At 37.4% G+C, this 23,823-nt stretch overlaps 1 protein-coding gene across 1 annotated transcript in view; it reads right to left on the bottom strand.

Moving 5' to 3' along the window:
- heca (hdc homolog, cell cycle regulator) overlaps window positions 1–20,866 on the bottom strand; it is a 49,140-nt gene extending 28,274 nt beyond the window's left edge. The window contains exons 1-2 of the mRNA XM_088038368.1: window positions 20,175–20,866; window positions 5,810–5,906 (exon numbers count right to left, since the gene is read on the bottom strand). Of these exons, the coding sequence (XP_087894494.1) occupies window positions 5,810–5,906; window positions 20,175–20,866 (789 nt within the window). The remainder of the gene's footprint in view (window positions 1–5,809; window positions 5,907–20,174) is intronic.
- Between the last annotated feature and the right edge of the window lie 2,957 nt (window positions 20,867–23,823).

Here is a 23,823-nt window from a genome sequence, read left to right as displayed (position 1 = left end):
CTTTACGTCTGACCTCTCCTCAAAACGTTTGGTATCATTGCAGTTCCAGCAATAAATTTGTACAGAAATTAGCAAAATTTCGCCATTACTAACCGAAGTAGCCACCATTTGCATATGAGACATATAAATTAATTACAAACAATGTAACGCGGGCACACCTTTGGCTTTTAGTGAGCGAACGCTTTAAATCATAAACAAAAAGAGCAACAAAACCATGCAATATTATTGTCCGTCATCTGAAACGCATTGAGATTAACACGTATACATATTTATTAATAGTGATATACGTGACATGTTCACGAGTGGGTTAACATGGCCTTTTAAGGGAACCCGAACCCAGACTAAACTTCAATTTTATTGCGATCGTACTTCATTAATTAGTCCGTGGCGCGCAATGTGGTCGCCATTGATGATGATGGGTCATGAACATTGTTATGCAACAAAGTGTCCGACGTTTGCAAGAACTGGTCGTACGAAAGCAGGTTCTATATTTTAAAAAAATCTTAACGGAATCCTGATAGCCTACACAGAGGTTCGAATACAGTTCTTTAACTCATCCTCAATTAAGCACCCCTCCAAAGCAAACTCAAACGGAATAAATTAACAAACCAAAATCGGACACCCTATGACAGAGCATTGTCACTCAAATTACACTCCATCACAAAGCATCGTATTAAAAGAATTATTAATTGATGAGCTTCTCCCTAAAAGAATCCATAATTGCGTCCCCAATCTCGCTCAATAATTCAATATGATAATGACACGGCAGACAACAATAACGAGCACTTCATTATACCATCGTCGAAGGAAAAAGGCGTGACGCCTCCACCAAAATTATTTGTCAATTATATCAGTATGGAAAGAATTATTCAACATTGAATCTCTTTCGCATTGTCAAGAGAAAAAATATGTGTCCGCGACACTGGAAACTCCCCTTGCTTTTACGATTTAAGGGAAACATTACGAACCGAAAACAATAATAAAATGGGCAAAAACGAGACTTGGATGAGACGGACCGATGATTTAGGAAGTGCGTCTGCGAAATTTACGTCACGGATAAAGAAATTTCGCTCATAAATCCGTGTTTGACCATTTACAAGTTTTATTAAACGCATTCATCATCGGCTCATGCAAATTGCGTGTTTTGATAGAAATGGAGAATTTTTCCGATAAAAACGGTAAATATTCACAGCTTTAGCACCGTGAAATTGAAAATAAATCGTGGTGATGACTTTATGCAAACCATTCCAAACAAAAAGGAGGGAGAAAAATGACAACATTCAGATGAAAGCAGTGGATTTATGCTATTTATGATTTATTTTTTCGTACAATTAATAAGTCAATCACTGTTGTATCTTTAAAACTACTAGAATTAGATTTTTAAAGTTAAGTCAAGTTTTCTATTTTTTTTCCTATTCTGCCCTTATGGTTTTGTAATTTCGTAGTTTTACGCAAATTACTGTTAGTAACTCGACCAAATTTCCTCGTTATATCATTAAAACTACCAGAATTACAGATTTCAATTTAAAATTTGAAATAATACGTCTCGTCAAAATTGTCGTTTTCTAATTTTTATCTCTTTTGAGCTATAATTTTGTAATTTTTAATTAATAAGCCTATCATTTTAGTAACTAGACTAAATTTCATTGATGTACCCTTAAAACTACGAGAATTACAGATTTTAATTTAAAATTTTGAGAGAAAGTATCTCTACTTCTTTTCTAATTCTACATCTTCTTCTGTTTATCTTTAACAAATTGAAAATGAGAAATTTATGTCAGTGTTTTGTATCTCACGGTTAGTTACAACTTATGACCCATTCGGTCCTCCATTTTCGGTAGTTAACTGCAGAATGCACGTAAAAGTGTTATGCTTGAATGTCAGACGGCAAAACTTTTGTGCTTTCCTTTTCAAATTACCATCCATTCTGCAGCTATCTGTATTGGTTTTAATATAAAAGCCAGGGTTACTGCTTGAATTTACCAATGTAGAAGCAGCGATAGCGTTTATAAAAATATTGCAGTTTCAACTACTCAGAAAATTACTCTGCGTTGTATCCAATCTTAAATCGCTGTCCGAAAGCGCTGAACAATGCAACTTCTCCAATTTTACACGGTGTCATGAATTGCCGCCGAGTAATTAGCTAGACGAATGTAGCAAACGATCAGACGACGTTGGAAATGAAACAGACCTCAGACGAAATAAAAAAAAGTGCCGAGATACTACATATACGCGCAAGAATCGACATTAACGGTACGAGAACGCCTGCCAGTCGTAATTTCTTCAATTGTAGACATGTTCTGGCCATATAAGAAGTGAAAATGGTTATAACGAGCCCGGACAACTCGCGACTTGCTTGTCCGGTGACTATACAGTTTACCTATGTTGTAGGAGAGCAAAGTATAACGATACCGAAGAAACTGCCGCGGTGTGAATGTTGAAGTAGAACTTTTCCATTCAAAGAAAATCTACCCGACTGTTGTGTGTCTTCTTGATTGTATTTATTTCGACAACAATGGTCTCCAGGGAAACTTCTGTCCTGTCTCTGGTATTTTATTTCTGTATGAATACAAACTTCCTTGTTATTTTATTAGCTTGGCAGAAATGCTCCAAGACTTTGATAGTCTTTCCTGGAGAGTTATGCGACGACGTTTCAGTGATAAACTTAGACGTGGAAATTGACCAAACCCAGGTAGATCCACGGACTTGGAACTGAAGAAAATAATTTCTTACATCCTCGCTTGGAATTTATTTATATTTATCACGTACTTTTTTTTAGAAATTGTTTATGTAAACAAGTGTTTCAGTGCGTCATTTCAATCAAAGTTAATTTCTTATGAGGAGGTATAGTCACGCACTATCACCTCTTAAAATAAATTATGTACATCTGCATCAAATTTTATTTCTGCAATACGATCCAAGCATAGCATCGAATGACATCATCGTGACCACTTTGTTTTCACAAATTAATGCTTAATTGAATTCAATTAAGCAAACATAGTCAAAATGAGGATTATTCCCCCTCAATCTTTATTTATGTCCGGCGTGGTCAACTGTAATTTCATCTAATCTCCAATCAATATGTCCACAGTTTAATTAATAAAAACTGGTTAGAAAAAGCGAGCATTTTTATCTAGATTTCCAACTAGTGTGCACGTAACCCTTCATGTTTGTAATGTGAAAAATGATTGAACATTCCCTAAAACATGGCCAATATGCAACCAACCAAAATTCCAGGGCTTATATTGATTGCAATGGGGATGTGCGAACGTTCCCTACAAAGGTAGGGTTGCGTAACTGCATTCTACGCCCCCAACGCAACAGCTCAATACGTTTCTGATCAAGACCATATATGGAGGGAATCAAAATCAATAAATCATTGTATTTCGCTTCCGCCACATGCACATTTTACTTCGAAGTTGGAATATTTTTAAAACGTGGAGATCACAAAAATTGTTTTCACAGATCTCTCCTCATTAGCTCAATTCGAGTAATTTGGTTGTTTTTAACATTCTGACGGCGTGCATTTTCACGCAGTCCATGCGGAGAGGGTGCGCGAAATCCATATCCTACCTCATCCTCTTCGGCATTGAGGAGCATTCCCCCTAACGCAGTGCTATTCCCCACTGCGTTTCCGGTCCTTTTGCACAAGCACTGCAATGCGTCCGAGGGGATGAATCAAAATTGTGAAAAAACAGCTGAAATTGCCTTAAACTTGTTACCTCAGCTATGAAACTACTCTTTATATAAAAAAATTATAAACAGGGGTTGCGAGTAAAACTGCATTTCGTGCTCAAACAGCTTTGACGTCGTGGCAAACAACCTCTGGAGTCTTTCACACGAAAACTCCTTTCTGATTTGCCACGAAGTAAATATTTTCATTACTTAATCGCTAAAACAAGAATTACTTTGACAATTATGTTCGTGTTGTTTACAACTTCCTCGAAGGTTAACTGTGCATATGAGTTTGGTTGTGTTATTATTTTGCTCGATTACGTAAACGCACTGTAGGTTTACCAATAACCGCAATAATGCATCCCAGAATCTCAGCTGCGGAGTAACGGTATCAATTACTTCCCACTCCCTCCTGAAAGTGTACAAATGAGCTAACATTCAATCTTCTTGAATCAATTAAAGTAATCCCTGAACAAACAAAGTTCTGCTGTTGACAAACCGTAATTATCAATCTAACTCGTTTGATTTTTACTAGAAATAGTAGCTTTCGCCGCGTTTGTCAGTGACAGGAAGTCATTTGCGACTACATTTTCCGTTTCAACTGTGATTTATTACAATTTGCTGCAATACTAGACTATGCAAGAGGTAAATCAGAATGTCAACATTTTATAAATTAAATGCGAACCAGCAACAGACTTAATTAAGTGTCCGAGCGAAAAATTATTCTACAGGTGTTACGAAAATAAGCTTGGAGTTAAAACGTAAACAGAGATCTATTGTTGAAACTCATACTTTTATTTTGTTAAACTCATAATCTACAGATCGAACTAAACGTGCACTTCGACATCAAAAACAGCTTTACAGTCATCATCGATCGATAGATAATTCCACTGCCTTAAAAAATTGATTTTTCATGTTTTAGAAAGAGGAAACTCGTCTTTTTGCCATTCCCAATAATATTTATGAGAGAAGAGGATTACATTTGGTACCTTCCTCCGTTTAGATTATTAATTAAATTACACAACTGCGCTTTACTTCCCGTGTAATTTAAAACAAACATTTGTTTTGAAAATAGAACCAACACATAAATGGGATCAGTGAATCACGCATATAGTTTTACGTAATTTACGATTACATCTATCGAAAATGTAAATTTTGACGCGGGCAAGACAATATGAAATAAATTTTTCATCAATTACCCAAACTAACTACGATACAAATGCAATTCCTTGCACGTTCCATACACGATTGTCGCAGTATCCGAGAGCTTTCGCTTTCTTTTCATGATTCCAGCATCAAATTTTTTCTATCGAAGTGGCACATCCAGCATACAAAAAATCACGTTGTGTGTCGATCTGTTTCTGCACAAAGGAATTGTGTTTGCTGAATAAAATTGGTGACATTTCCCTCTCCAAGTAAAATTTGTTAAGAGTTGGCGCCGTCAATTACACGGTCCAAGACGACTGTTTCATTGTCATTAAGCTTTTATGAATATGTAGTTCTGTCTCGTAATTGTGACTAATGTCGGTTTTAATATCCTCGCAGTCTGATTGCTTTATTGTTCTTAGTTTGCACTCGTCTACATTATTCATTATTTTTATTTACAGAATGTTCTATGCAAAACTGCAGACGTTACTCTCTCAGCCTATTAATACGTTCATGAAGTTGAAGGTTTCAGAGTGTTGTATTTGACCGAGATCTACTGGATAAAAATAATCTCAATGAGCACTGTTCCAGTATTTTGCACGATTATTCGTGATTTTAGCGACCTGCAAAGGGAAAAAAGCTAAACCAGTTCCAGCTACATTCACTGATTCAATGCATTGCCATACTGAATGCTGTAAAATCGCATCAAATAATAGAGCAAACTGCATTCGTGTACAAACAAGATCAATAAAGTGCATTTATATGTTAATTGATTCATATGTCGTGTACCTACGTTCTCTGAATACCAAATGGTAACACACAATGTTGAAATTACAGAATAAAAAGATCTCACTAGCACCAACCAAATTTGGTCTCTAATGACGAAATCATTCCTCAGATTAAGAGCACCGATCGATCAAGATGAAAATCTGTTTCGTCACAGCGCTCAATTTTACTAATTACAACAGACCTGTAATAAAACTCTTACCTTAATTTGATAAGAATTGAGTTTGTTCTTCGGCAACGCGTTGAACGAGCTGAAATCCAATCGACGAGTGAAAATTCCATTGGCACCGCCTCCGACTCTGCAATTAAACATTAAGCGTAATTAAGACATTGTCTCAAGGCACCAATTTCACGTTGAAAAGATACTTTTTAGGACTATTCTAGGTCTAGATTTCGATACATATTACAGACAAACCGAAGCCGAATAAATCTATTTCCGCTCTTGAACTTTAATGGATTCAATGCGACCAAACAAAAATCGAAAATGTCATCGTCTACGGGAAAAGGAAACGTCAGCAAGACGAGAGGATATTGCAAGGGTAATAACATCTCTCATTTTCCTTTCTAGTTGCAAGAGTTACATTTTGGTTATGTTCCACTGTTGAACATCGCTCCGCCAAACACTCTCGCGGATTGAATTTCCATTGAGCCTTGTCAAATGTCAAAATATAATCTGAATTTCCACGTCGCATTCCTTCGTAAATTGAATACGAAATTGCGTATGCAAAGATCGTAAAATTGCTCTGCAGACGAAGCAAGCTGTTTTTCCACGATGGGGCAGATTAAGTTAAAAAACATTTATTGATTGCGATTACCAATAAAACTTACTAAAAAACTATTAAAAGGTTTTTACTGTCCAGCGGTCTGGCAGCTGAGCGAACCCACGTTATTGAAGAGAACAGATTTCGAACTATTGGACTTTATTCCCGACGCTGACTGATCATAATTTGCACCCCAACCACATCATGTTGACAACTTTTGTGAAAAATGTCGAATCGACAAAGTTGTATGGTAATTTTCCCAATACAGTCAAAGCTATAAGAATGCCGTCCCATCGTGTCTCAAGCGGACCGCCAACAGGTTATTTTAACAACCTCATACTATAGGTAGGTAAGTTGCAACATAAATTTATCCGGTAGAATGAACATCTTTAGAGTCTTCTCCATATGAATGGGAACTTATTTATATTCTTATAGAAAAACTATAGGTGAAAAGGTCAATTTACTGATTAAAAAAAATCGACGAAACTTGCTTGGCTTTACAAGTTCTGAAACTAAAATCACGCACTGAACTTTCCTCCCACGTTTTTCGTCTTTTCATGACGGTGCTTGCGACCTTCACATTGTTTTGTAGCATCTTTAAATGAAGGCAGTAGAGCATTCGAGCAAGACTAGGCGGCCTTGGTTGCGCTTAACATCCTCACCGTCGCGAAGAGTTTTAATGATGTGGACGTTTAGTAATGGACTAACTCTCTTATCTCCGAACAGAGTTCTTTCTTTCAAAATGGTTTAAATGTCGAAGAATCAGAATGCACAGACGGTATTGTGGAGATTTTATAGTCGCCTAGCCATCGTTAATGTCGAAAAAACGATTTCTCCGTGCTGTCATTAACGGAAACAGAGAGCGAAGGGGCTTTTGGTTAATAAGCATTAAATGCCCGCGAGCATTTAATTTCTTAATTAGAACAAACCGCGATTTTTGTTTAGGGAAAAACTGTTGTTTTCTCAAAAATGCATTAATATCCCAATTTGCTTTTGATGTCTAAATTTTCTATACAAATTATTCTATACTTTCCAGGATAATAAATGGCAGTTCCGAATGTAACACTTGCGCCGCTTTATTATACAATAAATTACAAAGACTGTCATTCCGTGCATTAATTGGTTTATATTTAACTTTAACATCAGTGTAATTTTGCTTTGTACAACGTAAATACATCGACATGGCCTTGATCGTGACCGTCATTCGATTGTTTTCCAGTGTCGCCAATTTCCCGGGCTGAGGATTTCATTGGAACTGTGTTCTTGCTCAGTGTCAATGTCAAGGGTACCAAATTAATTCCCATGCCAGCATGTTTAAACCGCCTAAAAATAGGTCCTGTGCATGCCTCCTGTTTAAAAGCAGGGGTGGTCCGCGATAAATCAGGCAAAGGGTGTTGGTTATTGAATTTATAATGACATTGTGTGACCTTGCGTAAGGGTCGAAGGGACTTGTCCGAACCCAATATCGACTGCATTGCGTACGCCGCTGGCCACTCATTGATTTTATATCTCCATGCAGTTTGAACTTTTCTGTGCAATTGCTCTTCGAAAACGATTATTATTACATAAATTGGTTGCGTTACTTTCACCCAACGCAAAATTGAGTAATAAAGGTCAAGAGTAAGTATCCTCTTCCTTAAAAACGATGTTTACCAATTACTTGAAAGCACTGACCCTCATCACGTACTGAATAACACACCTATTAATCAACGTCTCTTCCTGTTACAATAAATAAACTTATATCTTGAACAAACGTCGTTTCGGGTAATAGCTGCCAGAAAACACCATCTTGTTTACAATGTGAAAATTCGATCATCTATTTATAGAGAATCGCCGTTGCGCCCAACTGAAATAAACATGGGAGTAAGTTCGTTAGTATTTTGGGAGTAACGGAACGAGATATTTTGTTTATGTTTTGCAGACTCCTGCTGGTTCAACGTGGGACCGTGCCAACAATTCTCTATTATCGCTGGTTTTATTATATAACAGTTGTTTGGATTGACCAAAATAATTCCAAAAGATGGGGGCGAACCAACCATTCGTGTCTCTTCAGCAGAAAGTCGTTGGACTACAGTTTGGTGATGGTTTCGTATCGTAAAAAAAAGTGTTCTCTACTTGTCTATCTCCAGCTACTAAAGCTAAAGATCTAGGTGCAGCTTTGTCACAAGTAAAAACTAGCAATAAAACATGAGCAAATTCCAATACATCTAGATCAATACTGACAGGAAGCCAAAGTGGTTTAACGTGCATAATAGCACATTGAAATCATTAATAAAACCACCGTTATTACTGCACTCCTTAACTACAGCTTTCAACAGTTGATATTAAATGTTAAATGGATTTTAGAATTGTAAATTCATGATGGAAAGTAGTTCCCAAGCACACATACAAATTAGTAATGAGTAATGAGTAACGGGAGGGTCCCACTAAAAATTGATAGAATTATGATTTAATTGAATTCAAAAGAATTGATCTGCAAATCAAATTTCAACTGTTGAAAGAGATGTTAAAAGCGCAATAAAAAAATCTGTAACTAATCGCACGAAGCATGGCGTTAAAAATAAAGCCTGATTATGTTTGCTTACACTTTGAATATTCATGTTCAATTAAATTACAACTTACTACTGCATATTTCACAAGCAGCAAAACAACGTGCACAAAGCAGCAAATTTATTTATAGAGCCAGCCATAAATAATAATTACACTCTCGGTTATTACTAAAATTACGAGTAACGGTAAGAAACAATGACACGGAGTAGGTACAATATAAATGTTCATACTGTTCATTTCCAATTGCCTTTCAACTTTCCTAGATATATTAACACCCACGACGAGTGTTTCTAAATTATTCTTATTACCTGTGTGATTACAACAATTAACTGCGTTAAACTCCATGTTACGTTTAACGAGTTCCCGCAACTCTCGACACATTTAAAATAACAAAATTGCTACAAGTCGGTTTCATTAACGCGCCAAGCCATGCGGAAAAAACGTTATTAACGAAAACGTGAATCCACACCCTTGAAAGGGTTAAAAATTTTAGGATTTAAACGAACCGACCCTTTAATACGTTAACCATCACATAGTCGCTGCTCCGTGAAATTGCAGGTAATTTTCGCTGAATTCAGGCGAGGAAAAACTGAATTGCGTTTGTGGGCTTGTGCAAGCGCTCGTATTGAAAAATTAAAAGCTTGACCATTTGTGTTAACACGAACGTAATGTTAATGCACTCAGACAAAATGCTCAAGATTTATCTACTTTGTTACGATTTTCCCTTTCGTGATTTATTGTAACTGTTATCGAATTACACGCTCGTTCCCACCGATGAGTAGTCAACTTTTCAACGAATTTCATTTTTCCGAACTATTTAAGTCTTGGGAGTTTGAAGTCAAATTAAATTAGAAATTAACGGGGCGCAACTAAAATGTTTAGAAAACTTTCGCGACTTAATCATTTATTAATCCGGTTGTTCTCTGGGGTGTTTACACGAATTCCGCGTTTCTTGGTAAAAAATCGACGCGCAAAATGATTTGATAATTACAAATCCAATTTAAATTTAAACCTCCCAACTCGTATGTGGTTTGCTCCAACATCCCATTTTTAAATTTATTGAACCTGTAAACTTCATTAGCTGTTTAATTGAAAATTAATTTTGTTGGTAGGAGTATCACAGCTCATTTAATCTTCGGCATCAACACTAATCCTTATAATGGTGAGAGATTTTCCGTGAAATATACAGGTTGGAGAGATCAGACAAAAAATTAAAATCGTTAAAAATGTCGAGATTCTTCCTTTGTTCATTGTCCGAATAACAACCTTTGTTGGAGTATTTCTCTTTTGAATGTTCGTCCATAAAAACACCAATCGAAAATCAAATTTCGTTAACAATCTGAAATTCGTTATTTCCAGTTTATGTCTAACAAAATATTTGAAGTCTAACACCGACGGGTTATTGGTCTCGAGTTCCGTGGAAAACAAATAACTTGTAATTGATGGTAATTACAACGATGTAGCATTTATTCTGTAAATATTGAACCGCTGCAGAAGTGACTTTTCCGAAGGAAAATTTAGCTCGTAGATTTAATTATGAAGATTTGCCATATTCTTTCTAGGTTACACCACTTTCTTCGGTCTGACCTGACAGTTCTATTAGTTTTCTCCGCAGAAATGGGATTTCATTTAGGAAAACGTACCGTGTAGGAACTGCACATTATGACTGATCAAATCAGTTCCAATTTCTTGGTTGTGAAATCTCGCAACCATTACAAAATTTCCTGATTTGTTATAGTGCTTGTGCATTCTGGAATTATCATTAGTGGTCTTTCAATTATCTAGAAACCACCCTGTGGTCACGTTTCACTAACCCACTCAATTATGAATTCTTCAAACGAACTGCCTCATAAATCTCTCGGTTAGACCACTACGTCCTCGTAGGAAGTGACCTTATAAACGCCTCCTACCATCTAATAACTATCATAAACAATTCATTTAGTCACGACGTTGGCGTCCCTTTTGTATTCCGTTCCCAGTCGGACCTAAAAATTGACCCACAAGATAAATTGCTTTACCTCATTGTGGGCTACTGCATCAGTGAAATGAGTGTACAAATTGCAGTATAAATATGTCCTTGCTTACAGTGGTGTACATTTTTTTTCGAACCTTAGTTCCAATATTAGTTTAAAGTATTAGCCACAAACCTTTACAGCTTCAGCATGAATACTTAAATACACACGGCCTTTACCATTGGTCTTGCACAACAAGTTTACAAAACCTTGAACGATTCAATGAAGTTTATTAACCACTTGACATGTGAACATCCTTCAATGTTTAAAAAGTCTATTATCGCGCTCAACTAACTGCTTGTTGAGGCAGGTCTGTGGTTATCAACACGCATTGACACGAGGCTGGTTTGGTCCAGTGCGTACAGAAGAAGCAGACTAGTCAGTGATGAAAAAAAATTACACCTGCGGTTTTATAAAAAACGAGCTTTGTACCGAACCGAAACCAAGTAAAGTCGTATAAACTTTTCTTGCGATACCCACAAACTGAAATAGTCTAATTGGCTGCAGATTCAGTATAAACAGAAAAGTTAGCAAGTTCTGATTAATGAGCCAAGAGGTCTCAAAGCACCCGAAGAAAAATACAAACCGTGGAAGTTTACGATATCCTACGAAAAAATCATCGACTGCGATACGGACAAAATACGCTTCAATGATCACTTCGCAAAGAACTCATCGATCATTAAATATCAGCTTTTAAGCTAGACGATATCTAATTTTGATTAAGCTGTACGGCGTGAATGGTGGGTGAAAGGAAGGGTACACTAAATTAAATTCTCACCTTCGAAGGTTTTTTATCAGCTTCGTGAAACCAACTAATAATATAATCTGCCGGTATAAAGCTTCGCTCGGTATTTATGTTTTCACAATAAAGCTGGGATTAGCGTTATTAAATTATTATGTAAAGAAAAGGTGAATCACCCCAAATTAGAAACCGACAGAATAAAAAAAATCAAACACATGTTAAGATTAATTAAGTAATATTCATAATCTTGCGGCTTTATCTCAAAAATATGACGCTGGCAACGTTGGGAAAAAAACGTGAAAAGCTTTGTAAATTGACGGTGCTTCAAGTTTCCCTGAGATTTTCCAGCAATATTCAACGTCAGAGGACCGGAGCTATCAGCTGCAAATACTCTAGACTCCCGAAGGTGGCATAAAAAACAAAGGGGTTCCCACCAGGGATCACATTAAATGAAGTTCTAGACGCCATGCCATCATTGTTCCTGAATTCTCGGTTCTTTAAAGGAGTGGTTATCCCAGACTAATAATTTCCTGATACACATCACACTGAGATCAAGTAATCCCGTTGTATTGACATGTGATGCAAGAAACGTGCTCACAACTTGATTCCTTGGATTCTAGTAAAGTGAACGATCACCAAATTTTATCAATCCAATTTCTATAGCAATCATCGGCGTCTCACGTAAGGTGTTCTTGCCGATACTATTTCAGTAATGAACAATCACAAGTCTATCGTGCGCAATTTCAGACAAACAACTGGAATTCGTTCCGACACTTAGTTTTAATACGCAAATTGCGAAGTAGGTCATTCTGTTTTTGCAACTGAATCAAGCTATTTTGGAGCGTGTCCATGCACACAATAAAAGTGTTATGTGCTCGAAATATTGTTAGTTAATCTCACGCATTTGCAAAATAGCAAGGAAAACAGTAATTTTTGCAGAAGCATGCCCACATGTGGCGAAATCGTCTTGTTTTCTACTCAAACACTGACTAATTTATGGCCAATCAGCTCGAGTTTGTTGCCATTCACAGCGCTAATTGGTGTCTTCGGGTTACGTCACAACTAATTTACATAAAAATTGTTTTGAACTTTGATAATTCATTTTCCATGGCGCATAGTGCTCCTCCATTTTTTGCCCAACATGAAACGCACCTCTTCGCAGAATGTTTTCCTGAGAGAATTCACATTTGATCTACGAAGTCATCAAACGAAATTGCTTTGATTCTTTTTTGTCTTGAACTGCCCCCGAGTCACTTTAGAAAGTGTCCTAATTCTTCCACGGCCATGGCCAGCATTCAACTAAACGTCGAAAGCTGCAATTTAATCGATGTAAATCGAGAAATTGACGATTTAGAGTACACGAGGGTTGAAATCCCGAGAGTTCACAGTTTGGTTGATCATTTATTAAAAACCAATCTGTGACACGTTTGCGATTAATTCCGCGTTCGGAAAACAATAGTCCCGAATATTTTCCCCAAGTTGGAGAATATCACGTGCAAATTAACTACCCTCAACGTGTACAATTTTCAAGTTACGTGATTAACTCCACCGCCGCCACAAACACGTTTAACACGAATTGATAAGTCCTTGGATAAAGAGAAAACTCGTCCGAAATAAAAAAATTAAGTATTAGAGTATGCGTGTTATTTTCTAACTAGCAGTACGTTGCACTTTGACTTATTAATATGTGATAGTATTGGTTGAACCACGCCTTGTTAATGAGAGTCGACCAAATGTCGGTTCGATTTTCAACCAAGTTCGAACAAGAACTCGACGGATTTGAGTTGCAGCACTCACCGCTCCTCGACCTGCATGTGTGTTGTTATCTCACACCTAATTCAGTCTCCGGTGGCTAGTAGATTACTGCCAGACTTTGCTAAATTAAATTTGCGAAATCTAAAAGGACCAACCTCGAATAAAACACGAGAAAAGTAATTGTAATAAAGAGGAACGTGCTTTGACGACCATTGCAAACGAAAGGACATTGTGCAAAAAATACAAACAAAACCTGAGTAGAACGAGCAATGTTAAATAACACTTCCGCGGAATTTTTATTTAGAAACCACCTCTTTATATCTTACGGTAACTGTAATTTAAACCCGAACTTTCGTTCATTATTCTATTCAGAGGTCGCTGAACAGCTTAGTTTGATGCGTGATGGTTATAACTTCATAAATTACTAGGTGCTGCCTTAAGAAGTTACACCTTAGCACGGAAGTATTGTAAGATATGATGAGTATTTGCTTGGCGAAAGCCACAGGGGGATCGTTGTTAGAAAGGCCACGGACCAACACAGCCCCCACACGGAAGTATATTTCCCTGAAAGGATCGGTTTTGGTTAGGAATCCACAAACAACAAAAACTCCTCGTGTTTTTTAAACGTTTGAATCTTCTGTAACAGAATATGATTCATAAGATGATGATCAAACATTCACTATTTGTATTGCTAGTACATACGGTATAAGACACACACCTCTTGAACCGCCGAGAACAACAACTAGAAACCAGCATTTTTAAAAGAAATAAACCTTGATACTGTAGGATTTGCCTTTATAAATACAAACAAACGATTTGTTTACATAAACAATTCCATATCTCAAAGTGCTATAAATAGCACATGCGATAACTTTACGATTTTATTTGCTTACAACAATGATGCTTTTTATTAGTTTCCCGAAGAACAAAACAATGAAACTTGCGCGAAAATGAACTTTACATACTTTCCAATATTAGTAAATTCTTAAGCTTTCTTGGCAACTTAGGTCGGTCCATTATCGAAACTAATGACGGTGAAACTTTGGCATTGGGAGCATCTGCATTGTGTTAACGCCAATTTACTAAATCCTTGAACTTCATTGATTAATAACGAAGGATTTTTATTTACAGCATCATCAGAAGTGCTTGCAAATTCTGATGCAGTTCTGTATTCTCGTGGCTTTATCTGAAGTCGTTTGGGGTAAAATACAGCGCGCAAAGGAGTAAGGAGACAAACTGTATATGCTCCAACGTATGAGGATTCTAATTCAATTAGAAAGCGTGGATGTGGATTAGATTGTTTTCCAGACTTCCCAGACTTACATTATGTAGATTGCACTTAATTAGACTTAAGACTATAGTCCCTGAACTGTACCTTGAAGGGGCAAACTATCCGCTCCCAACACTTTTAATTCCCAACAGTCGACTGCCTCTTTGGGAAATTTACTGCATTTTCAACACAAATTTTGTAATTGACAGTATTAAGCAAGAACTGACGTATTTACAAAGCCATTATGAAGATAACACAACAAATTTACAGTGCAATGACACCAAGAGATAAAAGGTATTATTGTTTGCATGTGCAAGGCATGACACTCATGTTTTGCTGAGCTTGCTGATACGGGAAATCCATCAAAAACTATGCACGTCTATTATTACCTTCCAGAAATTCTGATAATAATTAGGAAGTCCATATCAGGCTCGACTTTAAATAGAAATGTTAATCAACAAGAGTTCCTTTCATTGATATGAAACCGATGTAATTAAAAAACTCGTTCCAGCTTTGGATGTGCGGCTGAAAAACTGAAACTTCTTACGGCCAAACCGCTTTTATGCCTCAAGTCAGATGTGAATATGGTGCGGTTTCTGTTGTTCCCATTATTATTCAGAAATGTGGAGACAAAAGTGCTTTCAAAGTCAACATTTTTTTGTTACGAAGGTTATGTATGCACCTATCAAACATTTCCTGTCTAGTTAAAAACACATTGTGCTGGAGTTGCCAGCAAATGGTAAACATTACGTTGACAAACATTAGTCAGCTTATTATTGTATAGAGTACGATGGAAAACAGGCGCGCTTCGGCAATCCATTACACAAAATGCAGGTGTTACATAATAGTCGTAGTACTATCAGTAGTGGAGTTGTAAATATTACACAATACCTAAATCTTTCTCGGTTTCGTCACAGAAAATTGTGTTAATTATGTTTACTTTTATTGTCCACAACTGATTAGTCTTCATTCATAGTGTTTACATCTTGAGTTGTTAACCTTATTCACAAGAAGGAAGCTTCATTTTTTCATTTCATCGTTCGGCAAATAAAGAAATAAGTCTGGACACCACGCCTTAATAAGATACAATCAACAAACAACGCATGACTGTGTTTATAAATGTGATAATTGACCACCGTGTTTATATGCATGTTATTCTTGGCAACTACACCTAATGCTTGTAATTAAAGTTAAAGCCCCAAAGGTACGAAGCAGCCAAATATGTAGCGTTTATCAGTTTTATAGAGAAGCCCCCCTCCTATAATATTCGCATGAGGCTCAAGTAAGGTACTGCAATTTTTCTACCGAGTTGAATGATAGAAGAGTGCAAAATTAAAGCGCGCTTCTAAAAATAAACTGCGTCGTACAGAGCCTATCAACACATAAATAATTACGTAATCCTAAGAAAAATAACAGGCACGACGTTTTAAATCACTCCCCCCGCAATTGCCGGGAACTGTATTAACACCACTTTTACATGCGATCGTTATAGTGCACTTGTTGACAGATTTCGAACAAGATTTGGTGGCTTCCAATGTATATATAACCATGACAAGCGGTTGTAAATTTTGGCAATAGCCACTAAATAGCGAATTATTTATTTATTTGTTTTTCGGCCTTGAACAGTTTTTGCATAATCTATTTATGTAAAGATGAGAATTTTCGGTGCTTTCCCAACTTCAGCGAGCAAAGATTTTTAAAGGTAAAAAAAACGAAGGATACAAATATTGTTATGGCAGTCTAATTTTACGCCAAGAGTGTAATGTTAATTTGGCACAAGAATTCGTTCAATGTAAATAAACATTTTCGGCAATTTTGGCGGAAGAGCGAGCGATAAACTCGAATTATCAAAGCCTGACCACTCCAACGCACGTAATATTGGCATAAAGCCGCACAAAATCGACCAACTTCGTCTTCCAAAGCGACACGACGGCGTAAAGGACCGACGTCGAATGCACCAGACCGTGGTAATGTAGTATTGTTCTGTTTTACAACCTCTACCAAGAATAGTACATAATACTCTTTTGTTCCACACATTAATTTGTAATAATTTCACTAGGAATACAGCGAACGTGTCGGACTATAGCAAAAATAGCAAACACTTTTTCTACAAGCTACAAGACGAAAACACAGTGAAATATTACAGCATTGTGAGGTCGAAAGAGTTGAAAAAGCTACGAAGGAATGTCTTCTACGAACTGGTAAATAACACAAAAACGACAATGGCAAGCATCCAGCTTGAGCTGATAAAACAATGCGAATTTTTCACACTAGTCTTGCCAAAATGATCCAATGAAGGTGGAAGAAATTAGGCCAGTCCCTCAGCACAAACTAAACTTCCAAGGTGGTTGGTGAAACATGGAGAACTGATATTTTGGTACATTTTGTAGCAAAAAGTTGAGAGTACGTGACTGTTCTTGTTTTAAAAGTGTTTACAAACGCTGAAACTGCGACACTCCCACATATTCTCCAATTCTATTTATGCATGAAACGTGAGATGGTGAAAAAACAAAGAGGAACATGAGTAGTGTGGGAAGATTTAAGTTTTATTAAAAAAAAACTTACACTGATACTGCTTGCTTCATCATCATTTAAATCATCAAGAACGACGGGATATTAGATTTCTGTTCTGCGAATTCGCAAGAAAGTGGCCGATCAAAGTGGGAGTTCTTCAAAATTTGATTTCCCCAAACAAATGGGAACGTGTAAATGGAAACTAAATAAAATTAAATTTCAAAATGTGCGAATGAGTTGTTTGTAAACAACTCAATGGTGTTATTGTGGCCTTTTTATGTGGGCAGAACAAACTGTCGTAAAGAAACCCATTGTTCATACTTAGCATTATTGAAATAACAATAAATAACTTTTATTGGAAAATAAGCCAAGTAAACAACAATTAATAAGCTATATTAACAAGGTTAACATGCGAGATGCGAGCAAATCGCGTACACACTAAAACAATTACCAGAATAAACAATTTCGCGTAGTATTTTTAGGTAGAACCTAAACAGAAACCGATCAGTTTGATTGAAAGAGGAGGAAACAAACATACTCAAGATATCGCATTGTGGTAAACAGTTTTAATATCAAAGTTGATCAATCAACAATCACGGATTGCAAGTATAAAACTGTAATCAAAATAAACCTTGACACATTAAAACTCCACAGTCTGGATATATTACGAAAAAACCAATTTGATAAGCTCATGCAGACATTTTAGATTTGCCCATCGATTCCCTCTAAAAAGCACCGTTTGGCTGTAAAACCGAATGCAAACAGACTTGGCACTAACACGGAAACGTGCTCTCCGGAAAACCAAACATAATAAGAACGCGTGAAAATAGTGACCACCGCTGGAGATGGATTCCCCTCAAGATGCTTTATTGTATTATACAAGCTAACACAGTAATTAGTAATTAGTCCCTTGGTTGTTTCTCAACGGCTCCATTTGTTAACGACGTCGAGTTGTTAGCGATACGTTACAGTGTCGTTAGAGAGCCGGATTTACGGGCCTAATCAGTGGATTCGGTTACTGGCTTGTTAGCAAATTGCTGATAGGATTTACCGTCTGTAATTACTCCACCAAAAGGTCAACAAAGAAATTACTGACAAAAAGGATGCCGGAAAATCGCCACACCTGTGATTAATAGCGATTATTGGATATTCGGGGCTCAAAAATAAAAAAATGGCAAAATGCAAAATATTTACTTAGGCCTGTTTGCACTGCAATATCGTAACTAATGATCTCGTCTTAAATAAATAGTATCAATGTAAAGAAGTAAACTAAATTTGTACACTTTGTGCTACACTCAAGGTCAAAGTTGATCCGTGAATAATTTTTTTATCTGAAACAAATTCAATAAAACAGGATTTTCAAATTCAAATTTTGTTATTTAGATGTTGTTAATGTCAGGCTTTGTGATCTGACTTCTAAAACGTTCACATGTTCATTATTTAGTAAGATAAGAACAGTTGAACAAAAAACTCCGGGGGTTCAGGCACTTGAAGTTCTAATTTTATTCAAAAGAAAATTGCAGAAAAATTGTGTCATTTAACGCCCGGAAATTGTCAACATTTGAGCACTTTAGCATCAAAATTTCCCAAAGCCAGTGGTATTAAGCATATAAAGTTTTAAACACATTCGTAGCCCACTCAGTTTTAATCCTTAAATTCCATTTGCATTTCTATACGGAAATAGTGCTTGTTGCTGTCTCTCGAACTTATCACAAACGAATGTTTGCTAATTCACTTTAAAGCTTCTCTAATAAGGTGCTGAATGTAAAGCGAGTTGTGGTCGGTGGCGTGACTCTTGCTTACTGTAAAGGTCGCATATATTTGACAACAAACAAGAACTTTTTAATTTGATTGAAGACGGGCGTATTTCGAAGTGTTTTCATTGTAAAAAAGTAAGTTCAAATTATCATTACCCTACATAATGACACCATTTTATGAAGAACATGTAACCACACAATGTACTCAGTCGTGGGTCTCGTGCCGTATTCACGCTCGTAATACACAAAGCCATGTTTCCGGTGCTTGTAACACGAATTCACCGTAGAATCCGTCTTCAATGAGAAATAAAATGCGCACTTGAAAACAAAATAATTTTGTGATTTTTAACATTTTTTTATTACATACAACATAATTTTTTTTTATTTCGCGATATTCCACAACTCCAAATATTTACATATTGCTGATACCTAAAACTCAAACTAAACATCACGTGAATCTTTATCTTTACTATTTATTTACCTATGCATAATATATTCCAGTCGGCTCCAAAACATTGAAAATCATCAATGACAAGGTCACATTTCCGCAAATTTTACGTCATTTTCCGCGACTCTACAACTTGAACCACATGCACGTGCACAGCATCCAAAGCGGCAACTTCAGGAAGGCCTGCTCAACGGTCGAGGTAGTGAGGGTGGCGAAGACGACGCATTTTTGCGTGGCCGCCGGGTGGAAATCGATAGACGCGTTTATCAAACGGCTTTTCACCTTGACCTAGCAGAGGCGTGGGTAGCTCGTTGCTTCCATTCATGAAAACGAGGAAGAGAATGGACTTTACTACAATTTTTTTAGTGCAGTATCCAATGATGCGGGGTTATGCAATGTTTTAATCGAGAAATGAGTGCTTGGAAAGATAACCAATGACGAAAGCTCCAATGTTAATCTTTGAAAAAACAAAACAAATACTTGAGAGAGCCTGCAAGGTCATCGTTAAAAAAGCCGGTGAAGACGCAAGCTTTTGTAAACATAAATCTGGTAAACTGTCTGATGATATTTATTGTGTTTGGACGGAAGAATTCCCGCAGACACGAAAGAAAATTTTGAGATTTCTTATTTATTTCATTATTTTCGCTTCCAGATTCGATTCGGAACTTCTTAAAAAATCGCCGTCGTGTTGGCGGTTTAGGTCATGGACGACAGCACGCAAAGCCGGTAAAGTGGAGATAAAATCAGAAACAACTTACCGGTTTCTCTCTGCATTTTCGATTTTGGTCTTCTTCTTGGAGTGTGCGTGGACTGGCGAAATGCTTGGTTCGCTTCCAGACGCCGGCGGTGAAGAAGAGCCCGTGCTGGAGGACAAACTACCGGCTCGACCTCTGCTCTCGTTGGGTCCAGCATGTGGCGTCGAAATCGCCAATGTTGGTCTTGAATTTCGATTACGACGTTTTTTCTTTTTGCCGACTGTTGTCGCTTCGGAAATGTCCTCAACGCGACCAAAAATATTGCTAGTCGGTGGAGGCGGCATCCAGTCCAGGTCTTTCTTTAAATGTCCACGTCCGCATTTGCAACCACATGCTTTGTAGGCTAAATCGTAGCCCTTCTTTGTCCATAAATTCTGATGACGCTGCCTCTCTGACCACGAGCGCGCACGGCCGCAGGTCTTGAGGTAGGCCAGCACCGTCTGCTCCCACTGCTCGAAGCACTCGCGGTGCATATATCTGCCGCTGGTGCAAATCTCATTGTTACAGGTGACGCGCACGGTGTCGCGAAGATCGTCCAGGGCGATCAACATGGGATCGTTGTTATTGGGGTTCATTTGCTGCTGCTGGACGCGCAGGCACTCGCCGGTGGGTACGCAGCACCGGGTCACGCCGGCGTCCTCGGGATCGATGCCCAGGAGGCCTTGAACTTGGCCGAGGTGGCGGCGCGGGGCCATGCTCGGGGGCGGCTAGTCAGGGGAAGGAGAATCGCGCGAAATGCGTTTGCGACTTCGAGGACGTCTTGCAACCGAGTCTCTCGGAAGCCTACTGCAACTGCACGCACCGCAAGCCGGGGAAAGTGCTCGGCGGGGACACCCGAAAGCGAAAGGTAGGGGAAGAAGTGGGGTTCTCTCCTTTTCGCTTTTCACTTTCGGTTTCCGACGCAAGCGCCGCCAAAGTTTCACTCTCCGTAGCCCTGACCGACGCCGGTGCCGTCACCACCACGTTGCACCCAACCAATGGTGAGCGATTTTGGCGATGGTGCACTAATTCATCAGCCTGCGCTGCATACTGCGGGATGTAAATCACCTTGCTGCTTCCATAAATCTACTATTTATTCCAAAATGCACAAAAGTACACTCCATTTTCCAAAAACTCATAGCTTTCAAAATAAACATATTTTCCAGAATTGGTTTTACGTGGAGATTTTCAACTAAATGAAGTGTAAATTTAGTTACAAACTCTCGCATTTAACGTTGTCTTTCTCATTATCAAAATTTCGGAATAAATTAGCATTCATGTCTTGCATGTTAAATAACTTAATTGAATAATCTGAATGTATCTTTTGAAGTCGCGTTACTTTTCTATGGAAGACGTCACATCCTCAAGCCAAATACAAGCGCGATTGTATCTGTCAAAACAAAACAATAAAAAAATAATAACACAAAGCGGTTTTTTGTAACCTGTTATGCAATACCAGAGCATTAAAACCTCGCCAAAAAGGTTTTTTTGTTCTAACTGTACCCACCATCCTGTTTTATACAACAAGATCAGGAAAACTGGTTCCATATAATTCTCAAGGTTAGTTTCTTTTCATAGTTGAAATTATGCAAACCGCAATGGGATAAAAGAATGGTGAAGAAGGAGAGCAGTACATGGGGCCAAGGGGTAAAATTTTATTCATCGAATCTAATAATTACATAATTCTATAATCGACTTTGTACCATTCAAAAGCTTCATTTCTTTGCAATGTCACCTGTGATGCTTTTGATTCTTTTTTATAGCAAAGAATCTGAATTTGAGTCGTATCTATCTGTTTACAATTTTCAGTTTGATGGATGCCAGTGAAAGAAAGTAATCTCTCCTCTGTATGCAGACAGCTGAGTTTGTCAAGTTCTGCTCTGTAATCTACAACAATGCTGTTAAGTTATTAAGGCAATTCGATAACACCGCCACGTATTTATCTTGGTAAACATGTCATGTACTGGCCAAAAATAGATGATGTGTACATTAGCGCTTATCTATTAATTTGCGAACGTTGTGAATACGTCAAACTGTAAGGTTGTTAAAGGGAACAATGTAAGTATGTAGATATTTATGCAAGCGCCTTTGTCCGCACTATTTATTAGATAGGGTGCGGCCATAATACTCGTAAATAGCGACTAATGCGTCTCATTGTACGGCTTTTTGTCTGCATCAAAGATTAAGACGAGGTGCTGTTATCTTGTAATTACTCGGCGTTGCTATCGCACCCATTTAGACGTCTCAACAGATTTTAAGACGGGCCATCGAGCGGACACCTTTTGTTGAAGAGGAGATGGCTATAGGAGGAAGAACGAGTGAATTTTCTCTTATGAACGGGACGGAGAAAGCGCAACAATTTTTTCCTTTGAAGTTTCAAGTGACCTTTTTCATAGATCCTTAATAAAATTAAATCTAAAATACGTTCTTAATTCAACCAAAATGTGCGAAATTAATAAATAAATCGCTCCCACTGGTAAGCAGTAAATTGGAATTCGATCTAAAATAAATAAAATATTAGAGATCCCAGTTACAAGAGATTGTGGTGTAAGGAAAACTTAAAATAAAACATTGACGTCAATTTGGTATTCCCGATGTTCAATGCGGCATATAAATTTGGCACAGCCTGAATTATCGAGAATATTGAAATCGCATTCTCTGTCCCACAATTTTTAGAGTTTTATGTCTGCCAAGTGCATCAACATCGTTTAATTACTCGTCTCGTTACTTCTAATTAATGGAAGGATGTATGTCGATCAACTGTTCTTCTACTGAAAAATCGTTTTAATTCGATAAAACATGATAAATTTATTGGGTGCTAATTAATTAAAGAGTAAATCGAAACTGCTTCAGAGCAGATGCCAGTGATTAATGCGAATCAAAATAGAAGACATTTTATGATGGACGCTTGCAGGTAACAGCTTTTTTCGTTTTGGCCCATCGGCAAATCTGTTCACTAGGAGACGCAAATTCAAATCGAAAAAATTCCTGCACTGCTACCGGGAATTTGCAATTTAATCAAACGTTTTAGACGTTAGTCTAGTTGCATTGCGACATTATAAACACCGCAATAGGATCTAAATGGCTATAAAAATAGAAAACTGGTTCTATGCAAGAAATTATACGAAATGTTTAAAATATTCGGAATGTTTAAGTATCGTCCAACCACATATTATGTAACCTTGTGGAGAAAAAAATATCCGAAGATTCTACTGTTTAAAAGTATGGTCAAATTAATAAATTTTTTTTAAACACATCTGTTTGGCTGTTTGATTTAGGTTCACCTCTTTTGTTGGCAGCAGTACGAAATCGATCATAAATTTTCTTTCGTAATAACATCTAATGAAAGCTACAAACTTCCAAATGTTTATACCAGAAATCCATCTGTTCTGTTTACAGTTTTTACGATTGATCAATAACCAATAACTATCCTAATCATTTTCTGAAAGAACCGCTCTGATGAACTCGAAGTAACCACACCTTTAGCTGAAATTAGGCACAAGCCGGCGCGACGTAACCTTGGATGATATAATTCAATTCTCAATTATGTATTGCGTAGTTTAGTAGGACAACGTCCTATTGCAAAACACCAGTTACGGCAGTCACCAAAACAAATTTTTTCCTTTCGCCAGCAAGTAATATTCTAAAATTAGAATAATTTCGGCAAAACAAT

The sequence above is a fragment of the Gnatocerus cornutus genome, chromosome 6 (assembly GCF_029298725.1).
Source record: "Gnatocerus cornutus isolate USDA-ARS CGAHR chromosome 6, icGnaCorn1.1, whole genome shotgun sequence".
Classification (NCBI taxonomy): domain Eukaryota; kingdom Metazoa; phylum Arthropoda; class Insecta; order Coleoptera; family Tenebrionidae; genus Gnatocerus; species Gnatocerus cornutus.
Note: the sequence above shows the minus strand (reverse complement) of the source record. Positions and strands in the feature narration are given on the sequence as shown.